Genomic DNA, 20,281 nt, shown 5'->3' on the forward strand with positions numbered 1-20,281 from the left:
AGACACCAGCAGAACAGGGAACCCAGACGGGCTGTGGGCTGCCCCAGGCAGAATCTGCTCACTCGCTTAGAGCCATTCTATAAACACACTGCAATCTAACAAAATATATGTTTGTATATATCTATTATTTTAACTCTTTAACTCTTTAACTAACATTTAAAAACAGGTTAGTGAAGCCTTCTGGCTTTGACCAATAGACAAGTCGTCCAACCAGACACCTGTTCTGTAGGTCCAGACCATCATATTGATATAATACCTGGATGTCTCCTTGGCCACCACAAACCCACCCTGATGCTCACCCAGACCCAGCGCTTGCAGGAAAGGTCCCACATGCCCTCTCGCTGCATTAAAGGATTAATTAAGTTAAATAATTAAAGGACACCCAGCCCAGAGTGACAATTAACAGCAGCGCTGAGCACCCATCTCTGCAAACGGGAACCACGGGATGTGCCGGCGCTTCCCTGGCAAAGGCTCCTGCTCAGAGTCGGCTGCCACAAGCTCTGGTGCTGGGACCCAGCATCCAAGTGACACTGAAAAGCCGTTCACTTCGATCCAGCTTAATGCAATAAATTGTATTTCCTCGAAGAAACAGGGATATGGATTTCAGGCAGGAGAAGTTTCAAAGACATTCACTTCTGTGCCAAAATCAGGCAGCCGTTTGGCATTCAGGGTGAGGGCAGCTGGGACTCTGATGTAATTCAGAGGGAAACTGAAGAAATTTCAGTGTGTTCACCGTGGAGCTCCCTGGGAGCTGCAGTTCTCATTGGGGCACAAAGCCGGAGCCCTCGGAGCCGCCAGCTCTGCCCATGCCCTGCCCGCTGTCGGCTGCACAGGAGGCAAAGCCCAACGGCCCAGGCTCAGCTCCAGCTGCTGGAGAAACCTCTTTTCTTCAGGAAAAGCTTCTCAGTGGAACAGGGCTGCAGGAGACGCACATCCAAAAATTCCCAAGGAGGCCACACCAGAGGGATTTGTCATTTAACATACAAATACACGATAATCAGAAGCTAATTCTTTCATTCCTGCTGCGTCTCAGATTCCCCAAAAAATGCGCTATGAAATCCACATACCTATTTATACGTTGAGTTGTTATTTCGTTCTAATTATTAGACAAGAAGAATGCTCTTTAGCTGAACCACAGAGCCACTAAAAGGCGATTTCTCAGATTTGGAGGGCAGCCTTTCACAGGCTGACATGGCTGACAGAGCTGCTGGCTCCTGCTGCAGCCGCGAAACATCGTTCCTCAAGAGTCATCCATGAAACTGCAGCTAGTTTTACAACAGAAGAATCAATCTTATTTAACAAATAGAGCTTATGACACAGAAAGGAAAGACACCTCAGTTTTGCTTCCCGTGGGATCTGGGTTGTTCAGAGCAGCAGTTGTTCTGCACAAGACACACACTCCGGTATCGCAAACAGGCAACGGGCAAACCCAGGTTTCAGAATGACAATTTCTCCATGAGCTGGTAAAGTCCACCCAGGGAATGTCAAGCTTAATTTTTAAGTCTTCTCTCCCTCTTTTACCAAAATCACTTGAGGAGACACATAAATGGAAAATAAAAGTTACTGCTTCTCCTCAAAACATCCTGCTAAGCTAATTCTTCCATGCAAATGTTGCAAAATGTTCCCCTTGTCTGATAACATCTTCCTGTGGATCTAGATACTTTAGCTAAAGGCTTTGCTTATATTTGAGAAACCACCCTTCATCACAGTTATGGTTTTATTCTCTGTTAATTCCTTCATGAGATTAGTGAGTGCCCTTTTCCCCACCGCAATATAAATCAGCACCTGGTAATGGGTATTATGGATGGGTGGAAGTAATTGCAAATAATAGGAAAATGTGCTTGCCAGAGAATTGGGAATGATGTCCTGGCAGTGACAAACAAGACACTGCTGAGACTGAGCCACATCCTACGAGAATGATTGGGATGCAAAGCCAAACAAACTTCATCAAGAAGGTGATGAATAAATTATGAGAGGCAAATTTGCTACCTAAAAAAATGTGCGTCTGTACCTTAAATGTGGTTATTTAAATATACATAAATGCTTCTATTTTAGGAACAGGTGCTGAAACATGAGAAATCCCAGTTCCCCATGGCCTGTGCCCCAAAGGAGAAATAATCTGATACAACAATAGCTTTAAAAACTGTTACAGGCCTTTCAGGCAACTGTAACTGCTCCCTTCCTTTTGTCAAAGTAACCCTATTTGCTGCCAGTGGGAACATATTTTCCAGACTTAACAACAAAAAGAAGAAACCACCTTGCAGGACATGGTAGAAAACTCTTTTGTACACGGACAACTGTTTTTTTCCGTGAATGAGGAACTTTCAGAGCTATGTTCAGGAATAACCTGTCTATTTCAAAAGTTCATCGGAATACAGAAAATATTTGTAACAGAAACAAAAGCTGAGATTTCTCTGTAAATGATGCTGACGCTTCCCTGGTCCACGAGTGGCTGTTTTTCGTGTGAGTGCATTAAAAATGCTGAGGCAGCAAAAGAGAGGCAAAAATGTTGCCAGTTACAATTCTATCCAAAAAAAGTGATTATACAGCTCCTTACACCAGCGTCACATCAGCTGCAAAGGAGAAAATTACAAACGTGCCCCTCTTTGTCATATACTTGTGCTTGTAAAGCTGCCTGTAGAGCCCCTTCCTCCCTTCACCTTGCACTGCTAGTGTGAAAAAAATGGATATGATGTAAGGATTTTTTTAATTTTAGAGTTTAATTAACCCTTTTCTGCATGGCCAGAACCAGTGGGCTGGTCCTTTTTCAGCATCCCTGTGCTGAGCTCAGCTCCCAGACAGTGTCGGGGACTGTTGGACATCACACCCTAGCGCCTCTTTTTCCACATCCCAGTTGTTTGCAAAAGGTTTTATTCCAAGACCAGCTTGCAAGAATACTGCAAGTAACCCTGTTATAAATCAGTATTAAAGTACCATAAAAACAAAACCTCATGGTTAACATTTACCGAAAATTATTTAATTGTATTGGTAAGACGCAAAGGCTGAGTTAAGGTACAAGGCGGTTAAAGCCGACCCTACCTGGAGGATCTTGTCGCCAGGCTGGAGCAGGCTGGACGCTGGCCCGTCAGGCTGAACCCTAGTAACAAAGATACCCTATAAGTCAGAAGTAACAGAGGTTAGGATGCTATCACCAAGAACTGGCTCCCAAAATACAGGTGTCTTCCTAACTGGGGGCTCTAGATACTCTAGCAAGAGCCTAAACACTAAACTTCTTTTATTAATTTGTTTGTAATTAAACACGAGTATGGGCTTGTAGCAGCTCTCCGTGACCTTCAGCTAGTTGTTGCCTGAGACAAATATAATTGTGGGTCATTTAAAACTAAGATTCCACGTCACAGAACAACATTCAATTTGAATAGGATAAGAGTAACAGGGCTATCAGGAGGATAATTAAAACAGAGCAAGCATTAATTTGTTAGAATAATGTGTACCATAATCTATACAGTAATCTTTGTTTACTTCCTTCAGGAAAAGAAAAAAAAACAACTTTAAAACAATTTCAAGAAGCAATCTTGATATGCAGCCCTTGAGATATTCAGTGCAATGGTCTCTAGGACACACTTAATTCAGTGTCTGAGGAGTGAGCGACTTTGAAAGGGGAAAAAAAATTAAGTAATAAAGGATAGTTTTAATTTCATAATCTGCCAAACATTCTCAATATTCATGGAAGTGATGACTGTCTCTTAAAGCTGAAAGCTGATCAAAGAATATAAATGATAAGAATATGTTTGACAGAACTGTACCCATGATACTTGTTTTTCAACAAGCTCCAGTCAATTTTACCACACAGAACAGATAAATTCACAGGTTAAGCGTCCATTTCCTAATCCTGAAGTCCCGTGTAGCTGCCAGTCACCTGATGTGGTATTTTTATCAGCCTTCCTTTTAGTTTAAAGAGATTTATCAGCCTCTTAAACATGTAATTCCCAGAATGAACACTGAGTCTCCCTGGTGATAATGGTGAGATGCTTAATTAACATTACAGAGCAGAAGACTGCTTGCCATATCGATTCTTAAAAGAAAAAAGTGAGATAGATGATTCTCTAGCAAATAGTCTGAAAAATCAGCTTACACATGGAATATAAGACAGACACTCATGTCATTTCTGGTTTGATTCTCTTGACTTCATTAACTAGGAGAAAAAAAAAAGTGAACAACACTCCACTACCAAGTCAAATATGGGAAAAATTCTTTAAATTATCGGAACAGAAGTACATAAAAATTTCACTCATGTTATCTATGTCTTCACTACATGGTGCTCTAAAGTAAGAACCATTTAGAGAGAAATTTATAACTCACCTTATCAGAAGGTTTGAATGGATTTCCTTGTCCGCTTATTCCACCACTGATACTAAAACCAAGGCCAGGATTCTTCTCTATTCTCACACAAAACTAGATTAAAAAGATACGGCAAGATATGTCAATGCCAACATTACAGTCTTTCTAAACAATGGCATCTTCTTTGCACATATCCCATTTCAGCACTAACCAAATGAGCTGACCCTCTCAAAAGCTGTATTGCACAATACAGTAGAAGTCAAGGGAATACTATTATAAACTGAAAGTTTTTCCATGATTTTAGGGTTCTGCAATGATACCATAATACTCACAGTACCTCACGCACTTTTTCATAGACTTCAAAATTTTACTTTCCAAGGCGAAAAAAACCCAAATCCTTTAGAGTTGGGAAGGAGCAGTTCACATTGGCCAAACTTTTCACTTCAACATTAGGGTAAATCTGTCAGTGAGGCTTCACTTTGTGCACTTTAATTATTTTTTTTAATTATTATTTTCACACCCCGCCCCAGGCACTATGCTGGGACAAACCCAGGGAAAAAGATCAGATATCTTCAGCCCAGGGTCAGGCTTTTACAAGTGCCTTACTCCAGGCAATAGTGCTGAATTGCCTCTTTTAGTCAGGATGGCTCTAAACGGCGTTGGGTAATTGAATATAAAATCAAAATTAGTTCAGTGCAGCTTAACACCCACTCTGGGAGGCAGCCTGAGCATGTGCTCCAGCCACACAAGCAATTGCTTCTCAATCACATTGAGATACTCAGAGATGTAATCCAGGCAGCTCCTCATGTGGACCGTCCAACACTTTACACCAGAGAGAGCTTCACTAGCGATTCTGAGCCTTGTTCTGCAGGTCAGGTGCCTCACACAGTTATTGCAGTCATTAAGCCAAACATAACAGGGATAGGACCAAGTAATGAAGAATCTCCTCAGCACTCACTGGTGAGACTGGGGGCACTGGCCGTTCTGAGCTGAACTGGGGCAGCCGATACAAATCTCAGCACATCAGCATCTTCTCAAACACGCTGTGCTGTTAGCACTGAACTAGGCTACTGGCAGAAATTGCTAATTAATTTGTTGTGAGCCAGTCATGTCAACTGTGTTCAGGAACTTCAATGCCTAATTGTGTTGCTTGGTCAATCCAAGAATAAAATGGTCCCAGTCCCTGGCACTGGGAAAAGGAGGGAGCAGCAGCTGCCCCCAGTGACTGCCCCAGGTTCTCTCCACCTGCTCTACACAATCACAGAATCACAGAATGTCAGGAATTGGAAGGGACCTCGAAAGCTCATCCAGTCCAATCCTCCCATGGAGCAGGAACACCCAGATGAGGTTACACAGGAAGGTGTCCAGGCGGGTTTTGAATGTCTCCAGAGAAGGAGACTCCACAACCCCCCTGGGCAGCCTGTTCCAGTGTCTGTCACCCTGACTGTGAAAAAGTTTCTCCTCAAATTTAAGTGGAACCTCCTGTGTTCCAGTTTATACCCATTGCCCCTTGTCCTGTCATTGTTTGCCACCGAGAAGAGCCTGGCTCCATCTTCATGACACTCACCCTTTACATATTGATAACTATTAATGAGGTCACCTCTCAGTCTCCTCCAAACTAAAGAGCCCCAGCTGCCTCAGCCTTTCCTCACACGGGAGATGCTCCACTCCCTTCAGCATCTTTGTTGCCCTGTGCTGGACTCTCTCCAGCACTTCCCTGTCCTTCTGGAACTGAGGGGCCACAACTGGACACAATATTCCAGATGCGGTCTCACCAGGCCAGAAAAAACAAAACAAAACAAAAGCAAGCAAGCAAACAAACAAAAAAACAACCAAAAAGCTTTTGTCCAAGTGTTATTTTACAGACCCACTTTCTCACCTGCTCCTGATAGGCGTCCGTACTCCTCTGGCCCTTGGTTTGGATCAGGCAGCGCCCCGTTTGTGGGGGCCGGGAGCTCTGCGCCGAGGGGATCTGGATGGGCAGCGGGGGCTGGTACTGCTGGATGGTCACCTTGTTCATGCTCCCCTCGTAGGGCTGCTCGCGGCTGCGGTGCTGCAGGCTCTGCGAGCCCATCAGCGTCTGGATGTGGCTACCTGCCTGTGGGCAACGCAACCCGTTAGGTCAGGAACCCGAGCAGCTGCAGAGCAGCAATCATTGCGATGTACAGAGCCAAGCAAACGCAAGCCTCTTAAATCCCATCAGAGCTCTGCCTGTTGAGCACAGCTGGAAACAACCGGGGTTGACAGCAGCAAGGAAATGCCCATTGCATTCAGTGACCCCAGGAGGTTTATGGGAAATCAGGCATATTCAGTATGTTTCATAAACAGAAAATATTTTTTTTTTCTTCATGTCATGATATGTGCTTCTGCTTAGAATGTTTTGTGAACTGAAAGCATTCAATAAATTTAAGTTGGGTGGATTATGCATCACAGCACACTCTAAAGATACTGGAATGTTTGGTTTTGTCTGGTTGTTTTGTTTTCTGAGGGTAGTTTGGACTAAGATTTGTAACAGAAATCCAGATATTGACCAGTATTGTGCACAGTGTAGGAAAAGCATGGTCAATGAATGTGAAAGAGCATTACAACTGCATGTCTCAATATCAACCAGTCTCTATGGACAAACCAGACCTACTTAAAATGATGTTTCACATCAAGTTTACACCACCCAATGACACAACCACGTCTCCTCAAGATGGTCTAATCCTCAGTACTACTGAATGATCCTGGTGGAAGAGTCACCAGTTGTGAGACTATTTGACACAAGATTAAATTTAATACTGCAAAATGTCAAAATACTTCTTAACCCTTGGCCAATCATTTGGCCTTGGAAGTTTCAGCAGCCAGGGCATTGGAATGAATTGCTTGTTGCCACGGCAAAAATACAGCTTTCTGGATTTCCGAGATTAGTCCATAGATCACACGATTAACACAGATCCAGTTGGAGCTACTCATGTCACTGAATACAGAATCCCAACAAGACATTAAGTGACTGCGAGCAAAATGATCTGCTCCTTCTTATTGTTTTGCTGACTACATTTGAAGAAAGGAACTAGGTAAAATACATGACCAAAAGGCTTTAATTTAGTATAAGATGGATAGTCCCAAAGTGAGTGATGGCAGAGGAATCTCTAACTCCTTGTGCCCAAATCTTCAATCTCCAAACTCTTCTTAAAAAACAGCTCAGCTGTGGACATGAAAGTGCTTAATGGACGTTGAGAAACACACTGCAAGAAGCACCTGGTGAAATCTGTCTGTGCTGTGAATATCCCACTTTAAAGGTCAGGAAGATCTTCAACTCAGCCACGATCAGAAGGGAAGAAAAATGCTCAGGACAGATTTTTAGCTCTTCACTAACTCCTAGTCCACAGCAGATTGCTGAATCTGTGTCACCCTGCACCACGGAGATGCAAGGTGAGCAGGTTACCATGTGCAGGACAGTTCTGCGCTTCATGTTGTGTCACTCATCACGAGAGGATCCCAAAAAAGCAGAATTTTATAAATTCTGCTATTTGCTCCAGATACCATCCACCACAGTGGTCCACCGCAGGCGCACCGGCTGCCTCAGAGGAAGATGGCTATTTGAAATAAAAAAAATTGTGCTTCTTCACTGAAAAACTGCCTCCCTCCTGCCGCAGCTGCAGAAGGGATTGCTGTCCCCAAATCTGTGTTGCTCGTCCTCTCAGTGGTTTGTCACCTGCACCCAGGCTGGCTGGCCCCATGTCCGCTCATCTTCCATCTCCATTCTTGCCCTCCAACCTCTCCTTCTCACAACAAGTGACTTCCAGGTCCCCTTATGGTGATCCCCTGCCACACATCTGCCCTTGCACCTTTCATGGGGGAGCAGCTCACTCAGAATACAACTGATTCAATCAGGCATGCAGATGACTTGTTGACATGCCAGAGAAAGTCATCTTCCAGAAAGCATAAATACTGTAGTCTTTTAATAAATGAGTGAATTGTTCCATTTTAAGACTACAATATCCACCTTTTCCATAAGAGAAGCAGCCCATGAATTATGGGGTAATCATATAAATGATCATACTTAAAATAAAAGTACAAGTACCATTGTGTTACCGGAAAAACAAAACATATACTTCAGTTTATATTTACAACATTTTTGTTTGTTATGTTGAGCTTTAATTCTATAGAAGATGTTCTGAGTCTGGCTTCAAGTAACTGCTGCATTATAATCCCCAGATGCTGGGAAACCAAGGCACTCCAGGTGACTTCCCACAGAGAGGAGATTAACATTGTCACACCAGCACATTGCAAACCACCTCTGGAGGATGGTAGGTAAATCATTTTCAGAATTCATTTTCTCATTCTTGTTCAGAGACTTTGAAGAGATCATATCGCTGCTTCTTGTGTATTCACACTGTGTCTTTTGCCAAGCTGCCTTGCTTGGAAATGGGATTTATTTGTTCTGTGGAAAAAAAAATCTCTACTATGCAGACTGCTTCCCCGATTTCATTTGTATTCTGTATTTTATTTAACATCTACCACAAAAGTTAATTATTGTCAGCTCAGTGTCCAATGTTTACAGTATAATTAAAGTAGCTGACAAGGGCTGTAACAATGGATTGCTCCACTGAGTTAAGCAGATTTCAGTACAGTTACGCAATGTTTGTACTTACCCCATCTGAGCAGCCAGATACTGAAATATTCAGAATAAAACAAAACCTGCAGTTTCTTATTATAGTAACACTGATGATGCACAAATGTAAGACATGGACTGTGTTAGAATGCGTGAATGGATAAACACAGGTTTTATCCCAAAATGCCAGGAAAGATAAGCAATAACTTTCCTTAAATGTCTTATCCTAATTTTTTGCACATCAGAGGATGAAGGGACGTGGCTGTCAGAGCCACCTCCACCAAGGTCCTGTGGTTCTCCTGTCCCATCTCCAGCATCTCTCCTGCTCGGGTCTGTCTTGTCTCTATTTCCGTACAGAGGTGTGGGCCACTGCTTCCCAAACTGCCTTGGATACAAGCATGTGAAGCCAGAAGGGAGATCTCTGCCTCATCAGTGCTGACAATTATGCTACAGAAATCATGAGTGTGCACATTACAGCTTTCACACCAGTTTTATTCCCTCAGAGCACTGTCCTTCAGGAATAAGCAGGACCGATCCCCCTACAGCCAATGTAATTATCACTGCTTACATGTGCAGCCCCACGTTCCAAAGCTGATTGCAAACACTGTTATTTTGTCAGGATCTCCATTCTCCAGCTTTATGATCAGAGGATTTAAAAAGGGCAGTTTCTCAGCTGATGACCAGAGCAGCCAGAGTTTGCACAGAGCCAGCCCAGCTCCAAGCACTCGAATTTAATCTCTACTGCCACAAGGTACTAGAAACGAGACCCCCTTCTGGCGAGTTTATGAGCAAATGATGTGTGGCTGGGATGTCTCTGCCAAAGTGTCTGTGGCTGCCCAGACACTGGGCTGGGCTCCATCTCAACACTTATTTTTTTGTCATCAGCTGAAGAATGAAATTGAAATATCAGAATGAAGACTTTTCAGGAGAAGAGGGAGCTGGTGGCTGCCTGATCGGGGCAGGAATAGATCTGCCAAGCCCCCTGTCGGGGGGGATATAACTACTGGCATCTGCATAAATAATCACAAAAATGCGTAGCAGGCATGGAAACACCATCCTCACTTCATCCTGATTATTGCTTCAAACTTCAAAACAAAGACAAGTGTTTCCCAAACCTGTGCCCCTGCTCTCCTCACAGTGATGTGCAGGGACAGAGGACGAGCTCTGCCCTGTCCCACTTACCTTCTTGGTGACGGTGTCGGGCGGCACGTCCCGCCGGCCCAGCGGGTAGGGGTTCCACTGCCCGCTGCCGCTCAGCTCCTCCTGCCCGTTGTCCAGGACGCTGCTCTGCTGCGACGGGGTCTGTGCGGAAACGTAGGGCACCTTTAGTCACTGTCACACCCCAGCAAAATGCCTCTTCCATAGTTAGTTCAGCAATCAACCCAGTTAAACCGTAACGCGCTACGGCTAAAATGGAATGCCTTTCACATTTATACGGTATTTCGTTAACACGTAATCATATTGCTGTGAGACTGTCTGCAAGCAGGAGAAAGACATGAGAGAAATAATGAGAATACTGAATGATGAGAGAAAAGAGAGAATTAATTTAATGTAACTCGCTATTTTCAGAGACACCAATTTTGGCAAAGCTCCACATTTAAACGTGCAGTCTGCCATTAATCATTAGAGTTGGAACTTTCTTACTGGTCATTTGAGCATCAATACCTTTTTTATGAAGTATTTGCCACCAAGATTAAATCAATTGCTTATATTACCTTCAGAAAATATCCCTTAATGGCAATATTGACCTTGTCCTGTCACCTCAAGCTGTGCTCTGTGTATCCCTGTGTGCTTCTCCCTGGGCTATGGCAGCTTTTGTTCTAAGTTCACAGGACATCCTATGCACAATATTACCCAGTAATTAAATGCTTTCCTGAATAGGAATAGACATGACACATTTAAAGTTTCCTAGACAAGCTTGATACTTTTGTTATTATTTTCCAATTCTCTCTCCTTTCATACATGTTTCTTCTTTGTCCCTTCTTCCCCTGGTTATTTTACTCCTGTTTGCAGTACTTTGGAGGACAGGTATACTTTTTCTGTCCCATCCTGGTTTTCTGTTCTCTGTATTTCTTTACTGTAGCTGGAAATTTTCCTAAAAAGGGGATGGTTTTTTGGGTCAGACTTTCCCAAATGCCACCATTATAATGCCACTGACAGCACGCCCCATTATGTAGTTCTTGATCACTTAACTGCTTATTCAGCTCGGATTAATGGCAATCTGCAAAGAAAACAAAGTCTGTTCTTCCCCTCAGTCATTCAAGCAATTTCTTCTCCAGCTTAGATTATAAAAAATGACAAAACACTCCTTTAGATGACTGAAGAGCAAATGAAACCATTGCCTTGAAATATTAAAGCTGGTAAGTGGATAATCAAGAACTTTTTTAATGCAAGCTTAAAAATCTTTAAAAGTAAACAGAAGTAAATCGTGCTGTAAATTACGCTCTTCAGAGGTTAAGTAGAAATTTCAACCCTAATGATTTAAAATCAAAGAAAAGTTTCATTATAATTCTCTCATCATTCAAAGTCTTCCAGAAAAATCAGGAAAGATGTGGTTTTCCTTATGTTAAAGACCACTAGAAAAACATTTCCCCTGTTGAAACTACAAGACTTCCCTGTAGAGTTTTCTTCGCACACACAAAAAATGGCAAAACGAGTCCCCCCAGCGGGTTTCCCCTCTGAGCCCGACAGACACACCTCCCAGTGTCCCGAGCAGCACCTGCAAACCCAAAAATCCGCCATTCTGCCCCATTTGCTGCACGTAACCCCCACCCAGCCGGGGGTGCATCACCTGAGAGCAGGGCAGCAAACAGCTGCTAAACATGAAAAATTACAATTGCAGAGATGGGGATTAGCGAGGGAACGGCTGCTTTTCCTCCCTCGTGTACCTGGGCATACGCTGATTATTCCTAAGGGAGCTGGGACTGTACACTGCACCAACCCATAAACTTTTAAAAGAACTGTGAGATGGATGCCAAAAATTGAAAGCATTCTTCTGAAAAGTGGTTCTTTTGTCACTGCAGCCAATGCAGGGCCCTTTTGATCAGCGACTGACTAATCTGCAGAGAGGAGTTTGCACTCAAAATGGAAAAAGAAAAAACCTAGAGGGTGCTTTCTGATTTCTCAATAAATAGGAAATTTCTGTGATGACAGCTTTTTCTTTTCATCATCTGCAGTAAAATGAATTTGTCTACTTGCAATATTATTCATTTACAGAGCTCGGACAGAATGCAAACAAGCTATATAGCTATTAATTCTAGGTAAAAAATGAAAAGCAGCAGTTCAAACATTTTATACGCGAAGAATCAATGTAATAAACTTCCTCAAAATAAGTAATTGCTATATTTGATTTCCTGATCTTCCACTGGACAATTAGACCTCACTCATTACTCTCTTGAATCCAGGCCACAAGAAAGAGGGAAAAGAAGAGGTAAATATCAAGCTGCTGTGAACTGGATTCATTAAGAAATGCAAATTCTTTAGAACATGTGAAGGAATAAAATTCAACAATACTAAACATTCATATTATATGTTCAACAATAATTTTTCACTGCTTTCCAAACAGTACAGTTAGAGAATGCACCCCTCCATGCACTTCAGCATCACATTTCATATGGTTATGTAGCAACGAAATGCTGGTGAAATATAAAGTGGAATAATTCACATAAGAACACATCTCAAAACATGTCACCCTAAGGAATTTCATTAATTTCCTCAGATATCCCTGTATTAGTATCCATATTCATCTACAGCCTAAAATTCTTAAAGTGATATAGAATAACGTATTCCTAAATGTGTGTATTATAGAAAAATAGTGCCATTATTTGGAGTTTATGTCAAATGGACTTCTCTGAAGGACTTGTGACAAGAATTAGCATATCCTCAAGTAAACAAACAAATTCTTTGACAGAAAAAAACCCAATACGACCAACACTGAGAAGCTGTCTGTGCCCACACACACACATCTATGGTGAGACTTGACCTGGACGTCATCAACTGAACAACAGGGAAGCAGACACTGAGACTGGGATTGTGTAAACCCAGCTGGATGGGAGGCGCAAACGGAGTTACCAGTGCATGGACAGTATAGCAGAAAAAAAACCTGACAATGATCTGGGTGCGTGCTTAACCTGTTACAGCTTGGCTTGGAAAGCCAAGCTCTGCTTAGCTTTCGGCCAGTACAATCTAAACCCCACCTAAGGCCAGGACAGCAATTAACAGTGCAGCTGATCACATTTCAGTGCCTGGATCTCTGCTCTGTTTGCCTTTAATTACTTGCAGAGATGCTGCTAATTTGTGCCAACAGCTACTGATGCTAATGCAGACCCTTAATGATGCTGGGCCCTTCTAGAACACTGACATCTCAGCATCTCCCGTCTGACACTCTGAAAACACTGCAGCAATGTCCCTCTCTGGCTTCTCGTATCTGCTCTTTCCATCAAACATTTGTTTGGATATAATTGTGTATGTATCAACAATATATTGTTAATTGCTGTAAAATAAACAGAAAGAAAAATGAGAAAATTATTTTCTTTCTATAGTCATCATTTAACGAAAGTTTAAAATTAATCTAGGTGTGATAGGCATGTGCTCAAAAATCATCAGCTATTCCAGCATACCCAATTAATATTCCTGTGTTAAATTGCCTGTCTTTTGGAGCCTATTTAAATGCACATTAAACAGTTCTACATTGATTTTTCTAAGATCAAACGGTCACAAAACAAAACACGTTCTCCATTTCTGTGCACAGCTTAAGTCATTGAGAAAATGATCGCATCGGTCTGTAACACAAGAGCGGGAAGCAGTAATGACAGCCACGGGAGCTACTTCATCCAAAAAGCAAGATCTCGAGCAAGAAAACTGTGTCGCTATCATCTTTGCTTTTTGGATTGTATAGAATATAAGCATGAATAATAGGCAAAAGCTAAACCAGGAAAAAGCAAGGAGTATTATTAATTTATTTGGTAACGCTGGTATAGGCTGGCTATCCCATACTTACTTTCGGTAGAGGTAGCTCTTGAAGCATTTGGTTTTCAAATTTAGATTTAGGCTGCAAGTTTAAAGTCATGCTTCTGCCGGCATGCATGGCTGGAAACCCTCCAGAGTGCAGCATGCCAAGGCTAACTGTGTTGTGTTTGTAAGCAGCGGTCTGAGTAGAGGAAACAACCACGTGACAGATATGAACACACATGCTCATCGAATTAAATATCACACATATATATGGTTAATTTCACAAAGTTTTAGTTTAAGCAAACAAACAGTACCGAGAATAAATAGCTTTTTGATGCATGCACTGGGTCACACGGAAGCAAATACATTGCTAGTTATACATAAAATGGATACCATAAAAGACTTCAACGCTGACGGCAGATGAAATATGTTGTTATCTTAGTTTGAAAATTGCAGTATATAACAGTCTTTATTTTGCAAATACGGCCAAATTTTAGTACGCCTCTGCAACCACGGGTGGGCCAGAAGATGTGTATCTAGCATACGAGAGCATCAAAGGCAGTGGAAAACCCTACGTGGGGCAGCTCTGCACCTCTGGGGAGGGCAAAACTCTCTCACTGTCCCCTGTAGCAATTCCTCTGAACTCAACTTAACTAGATAAACCCAGCTTCCCATGAGATAAAGCATTTCTTAAGCAAATACGCATTGTAAACTAAGTGTAAAGATATTTCTGAAACAACCAACATCTGGGAAGTGTTTATTCCCACCAGAAATGTCTCTGCCTGGGGTGCACTATTTTGCCTGGGTGTTATCTATTTTCCAGCCAGTTTTACGCAACACAAGGAAAATAGCTCATGTAATGAAAAAGCTTCAGTCTTCAAACCAGTTTCTAAAATTTGCCCAGTTGATCCTTAATGATATTTTAATATGTATCACATCTGAGCAACTGGAAGGTACTGAATATATATTAACACCAAACTCATTAGTAGCTAGCATAAAACAGGTATATGGACACATTTTGAAACTAACTTATGCATTTCATGACAGTAATTTTTCACAACTAGTTCAGGTCATGAAGCAAATCCAATTTATGAAGTAGGTCATTAAATAGTCAAGATCCTTTTTGGAATCATGCACTATAGTACTTGCACTGTTTTGTATTAAAGGTAAATAAGCACAACGTCCTACTGCTAAAAGGAGTAATAATCATATTGCTTGTGAAAAACAGTGGCAGTGTATACCCAGTGACATTTTTCATAGTTAGGAGATACCTTTAAATCCCCTCCACTAACAGTGATATGAAAGCTAAAATGCATTATTTTACTTTTTATCTGTGATGTTTTTCTTTATTTCCTTTTACTGCAAAGATGTACCCAGCAACTTTTAAAGCTCTCAAATCGTTACTGAAGGGGTGGACTTCAGCAGCACGTTCACATCTGTTGATAAGGAGAGATTTTCGTGGGTTTTATTATTGCAGGCAGTGCTGCAGCAGTTACTACATGAGTACCGTGCACCGTGGTGCGTTACTCATGCCGAGACTCTTTATCACTCATTGACTCCCAGACCCCCCTGGGGTCAGTTCCTCTGACATCAACACAGGAATTTCATTACTGGGAATTCTGGTGGTTACCACTGCACGTGCACATAGTTTGATATAGCGAAACACACAACTAAAGGCATTAATTGCAGAGAAATGCCAAACATACCCTGTCTAACCTTCTAGCTTCTATATGTCTAAGTAGCTGTTGTCTCCAGTCAGCGGGCATTTTAGCACAGCTCTCATTTCCCTTCACAGGGGTAGGCCTTGTCTTTATATCACTGTTATCGGAAGGCTTGTCGCCATAGTTACCCAAGTTATAGTCTGACGGAATCTTTTCCAGCAGAGCTGCCATTGTTGGCCTCGCTGAAACCGGCCTGGTTTGGGACGTGCCGTAACTCTCTGTACTGTAGCTTCTTGCAGACAATGGCCTCCTTTGTGTAAGGTTTTTAACTGGAAAGCTTCCAGTCTGAGCTTTCACTTCTTGGTAGGAAAGATGCTCGTCTTCGTACCTGCCGTTCCTCTTAAGGAACTGAGACTCGGGGACCGAGATGCTGCTCTGGCGCTCCACGGCCCCCCGGTACGGAGCCCGGCCGTACCTGTCGCTGGGCGGCAGCTCGTGGGGCTCACTGACTCTCCTGAACATGGACATCTCGGTGGAGCTGGCCAAAGAATCCGCCCTCCTCAAGAACCCTGGCCGAGAGCCCTGGCTCGCAAAGGGGACACCGACCGTCTCCTCGTTGACGGAAGGCTGGGAGAAGGAGAAAATGTGCTCCACGGGGGGATAGCCACGGTACGCCCTGGGGCTGACCAGCTCCTGCGGCAGGTTTTTACTCTGCTGGGGGATGTACTCGGGGTTGAGCTGGAAAGGCGGTGGTATCCTCTTCTCTGCCGTCACCTCCACCGCTCCCTGTGGGTTGAAGCTTTGGTCGAACTGGTAGACTTTCTTGGTGACGGACGACTTCTGCTGCGGCTGCACCTTGACGCTGCCGTAGGTCAGCAGCTCGTCATCCAGCATGGGGACGGACTGGCTGCGGGACATGCTCAGCATGCCGTGCTCCGCGCCCAGCAGCTTGTCCACCCTCTCATGGGCTCCTACAGTATCGTTACCAGATGCATAGTTTTCTAAGGGTATATTATACACTTTGTACGTACCAATGTCTATCTCATCGATACTTTGCGACTTCTTAAATTTGTTAGTTTTTAAATCCCTCATCATCGGAGACAGCCGTTCTGTACTCTTGCTGATTGAAATAACGCTTTTGGAAGGATCCGGGCGACAGTGGATATGGGAAAAGACGTTTGTGAGGCTTCTGTTAGCATTCGAATCATGATATTCCCACGCTATTCCTGGAGTGAAAGTGCTAGTCATTTCAGGAGACTCTTTGACGTGATCTTTCCGCTCAGGCAAAGGGCTGGTGGTGGGGGTGCTTTCCAGTTTGGAAGGAAAAGCTGTCCTGTCTTCAAAAGGACTAGGGGTTCGGGTCCAATTTTGCCAAGGATTGGGAGGAGGCACTTCAGATTCGTGTGTGTTTCTGAGCGTGGGCTGCTCCAGCTCCAGGGGAATGCCGACTATCCTGTCCTGCCTGATCAGCGGCCTGCGCCCATGCGCCGATGTGCTTCTGGATTTGGTGCTCAGGAGGGGGTTGGTGCTGGCGTTCTCCACTGCGCTCTCCTCGCCCACGAAGCCGGTGTTGTCGTAGTGCGAGCTGTCATTCCAGCTGTCGGTGAAGGCGTCGCTGAGCGGGCGCCTGTCCGTGCGTGGTGGCAGGTTCCCAGCCGGAGCCGATTCCCGCTGGCTCAGCAATGGCTTTGTTTCAAGGGGCTGCGGGAAGGACTGTGCCAGCCTGCAAAAAAACAAAAGGAAAGGAAACAAGATAAAATGCCCTCTATTAGAGCACAAGAGCAGCCATCAGAGAGATATAATTATAAAGCAATTTAACTTTCTCCCATCTCTACTCTGGCTTTGGGATGGTGCTGTAAGATGTGCACCCTGTGCCGCTGGTTTGGCTTGAATGGCTGTGGCAGTTTTATTGCCCTGGAATACAGATCCTGTAAATACGTACACAGAGAAACTACGAAGTCAGGAAGGAGGATTTTTTTACACTTATATTATTCTTTTTTTAAACAAAAATACCAGATTCAGTTTGTGCATGTTCTCACCACCAAGATTTTATGCATCTCCAGCGAGCAGGCTCCAGCCTCTCTTTAATGGGGAAGAGTCTGTGGATGGAACTACATTTAGGACGGAACGACATGATGTGATTTATGGCAGGAACAGACAGGGCAGGCTGTTCCAGGTATGGTAGGAGAGTTTTCTGGTTGCAGACGGCCAGCCCAAATTACAGCTTTCAAAGAACTGTGATATTCTCGGAGATCCAGAGCACACTGAGGCTCAGGACAGCGATAACGTGGGAGACGCACGCACCGCTAGCGATGCTGAACTACAGCCCGCTGTAGCTCAGGACCACACACAGGAATTGCAGCTCAATTATTAGGCACTTTTAATGTGTGGTTGTGGCACATAGTTGAAAAACCTGCTGTAGAACTACTGACATTTATAGAGTATGAACGGGTGGCCAACTCTGCACAGCCCAGGCTGTGAACAGTTAGAACATCTCTGCAAAACTGGGATAAAAACATCGTGGTTTTTTAATCAAATGCCTTAACAGCATATGATCATTTTGAATGCATCTGACAACATAAGATGAAAGGTAAGCAGAAACTGCATTAAGAAAGACGATCACACCTGTTTCCCCACAAAGAGTTATTCACTGCTTCTTTAGCCGTTGTCTGCAAGGAGCCCATTTTAACGTGCGCGTTGGAGGACCCTGAGGAAGCCTGGGAAGGGGAATAGTCTGAGTAAGTGCCTGAGGAAACGCTGTTATTCAGACAATGGATCTTATCTGCTTCAGACTCATCTGTAGATTCTGAAACAAAACACAGCAAACGTTCTTAGGAGGTGGTATTTGAAATCTGAACTCCAGAAAAATACATTTTAGAATTGATACTATAGAGATGTATCTATATATATGTGCACAAATATGCATGTAATATGTTTTAAAAGTAGGAATGAAGTGTAGAACATCTTAAGTAATGTGTTTGTGTACACTATTACATACGATTTCATCTAGAAGGCTGTAAGTCAAGTGAGTACCTTTCTTCTCTTTACCCAGAAGAACAAGTTTGGGTGGGTAGAGTGGAGTCTCTGGGATGGACGGACGGAGCTCCCCTATCCGCATCTCACTGCCGGGGTGTCCATAGGCATCCTGAGGGACAGAGCAATGGAGAGCAAACATGGGCGACAGAACCCACTGCAAACTGCACGAAAAACATTTCACAGCCTCTCATTGTGAATGTGACAACACACCCAAACCACACCATACGGGCAGTGTCTAATCATGCTGAGTCGTCACCTGAAAATTCTAATTAGTCCTACACAAATACTTGTAAAAATTATGGTGATGTATTCATTCTGAAAATGTGGACAAACAGATGGAACTTGCAAGATACATCAAGGCTGGGTAAACATTTTTGATGAAGTGAAGGTCACAAAAATGCAAGCTGCCAGTAGAAATAAATAACAATTTAGAATAAACATTTACTTCTTATTTCCAGACTAAGTATCCCTCATTCATCCACAAAGTGATTCCTAGATCCAAACGTCCCTTAGCTATATTTAATTAAAATGACTTTGTCTCTAAAGAGTTTTTTTTTCTAAAAGAAAATTATTCAGATTTCATAAACTTATCAAGGAGAGTTCAGCAAATCCTGACCTTCAAAGACTGCCCTGCACAACTGGTTTGCTGTTCTAGTCAGTAACATGGTATACACTGAAAATAACACGGGTTAAAAAGTGAGATATATTAGGAGAAAATCAATAATTAGTAGTATAAGTGATGAAGAAAATGGTTGAGATAAATATATTTAGGATGGAACTTACACAAAGTGAGACACTATGAGGATCTCTGTACCCTGACATCTGCTGTTAAAGGTATTCCAGTGATTTTGCAGAGGGAAGTCAATAAAGCAATGTAATATTTAGAGAAATTATTTGAAATGGACTACCAACCCCCAAAACACATTATTAAATTGTAAAATGCTACAATATTTTAAAGAGATGCTTTTAGTCTTAAGGAGAAAGCTTTCAGAGGTTTACTCTACACTGACTGTTTTTTGTAGTAACACTAGAAACAGAGCTTTGTAGAAGCATTTGCCATGTGGTTTGTCCTTGAAGAATATATTAATAATTACATTCACACAATGGGTATTGTAATCCTTCTGCATTTGGTGCAGTTCTGGAGGTAGCACTATAGTCCACCAGAAAAGAACAGATATTTTCCCAGCCCCTTTGATTAACCCCCTCAGTGCTAACATTTGAGCAAATACAGCTATTAATACATACTGATTCTTACACGGTGCAATGTATTCAAGACATTAAAGTGGTTTCACATGCAGAGATCCCTGAGTGCATGTGGTGTTTCTTACAGTAGTGATGTATACACAACTTAAAGTGAACAATAGTGCAACAGCATTTTTCCAGTGCACCACAGGCATTTCCTAGTGCGGTGTAACCAAGGTGTGCAAACCCATTTTCTGAGAAACACACAAGTGCTCCACCTTGGAGCCGTGGTGCATGTGGAGTTTCTGGTGGTACCTCTGAGCTCTCTGTGTGCTCTTGCTGCTCCCTCCCATCTGGGATTTCCAGAGCTGGTTTATCAGGGGTGCCTGTATCAGAGGGCTGGCTCTTTTGGAATTCTTTATTTTCTCTATCTTGAGCCTAGAATCCCAATATTGTGACATGAGACTTCCAAATATTAAAAGCTTAAGATAAAACTATTTGCTGTATGATAGGAAGAAACAGCAGTTCCATTTTTGACATAATGATGACAACAGGC

At 42.9% G+C, this 20,281-nt stretch overlaps 1 protein-coding gene across 5 annotated transcripts in view; it reads right to left on the bottom strand.

The window, feature by feature from the left end:
- Positions 1-20,281, bottom strand: part of LRRC7 (leucine rich repeat containing 7) — a 137,930-nt gene that overhangs the window by 6,725 nt on the left and 110,924 nt on the right. For 2 of the 5 annotated variants that reach the window (XM_065071916.1, XM_065071919.1), the window contains exons 17-24: positions 18,541-18,652; positions 18,133-18,313; positions 15,553-17,230; positions 13,896-14,045; positions 10,079-10,198; positions 6,179-6,397; positions 4,321-4,413; positions 3,040-3,114 (exon numbers count right to left, since the gene is read on the bottom strand). In XM_065071916.1, the coding sequence (XP_064927988.1) occupies positions 3,040-3,114; positions 4,321-4,413; positions 6,179-6,397; positions 10,079-10,198; positions 13,896-14,045; positions 15,553-17,230; positions 18,133-18,313; positions 18,541-18,652 (2,628 nt within the window). Of the gene's footprint in view, positions 1-3,039; positions 3,115-4,320; positions 4,414-6,178; positions 6,398-10,078; positions 10,199-13,895; positions 14,046-15,552; positions 17,231-18,132; positions 18,314-18,540; positions 18,653-20,281 lie in introns of those variants that run through there. The other 3 variants (XM_065071918.1, XM_065071917.1, XR_010474252.1) reach the window with 3 other exon arrangements.

Source organism: Columba livia, chromosome 8, assembly GCF_036013475.1.
Source record: "Columba livia isolate bColLiv1 breed racing homer chromosome 8, bColLiv1.pat.W.v2, whole genome shotgun sequence".
Taxonomy (NCBI): Eukaryota; Metazoa; Chordata; class Aves; order Columbiformes; family Columbidae; genus Columba; species Columba livia.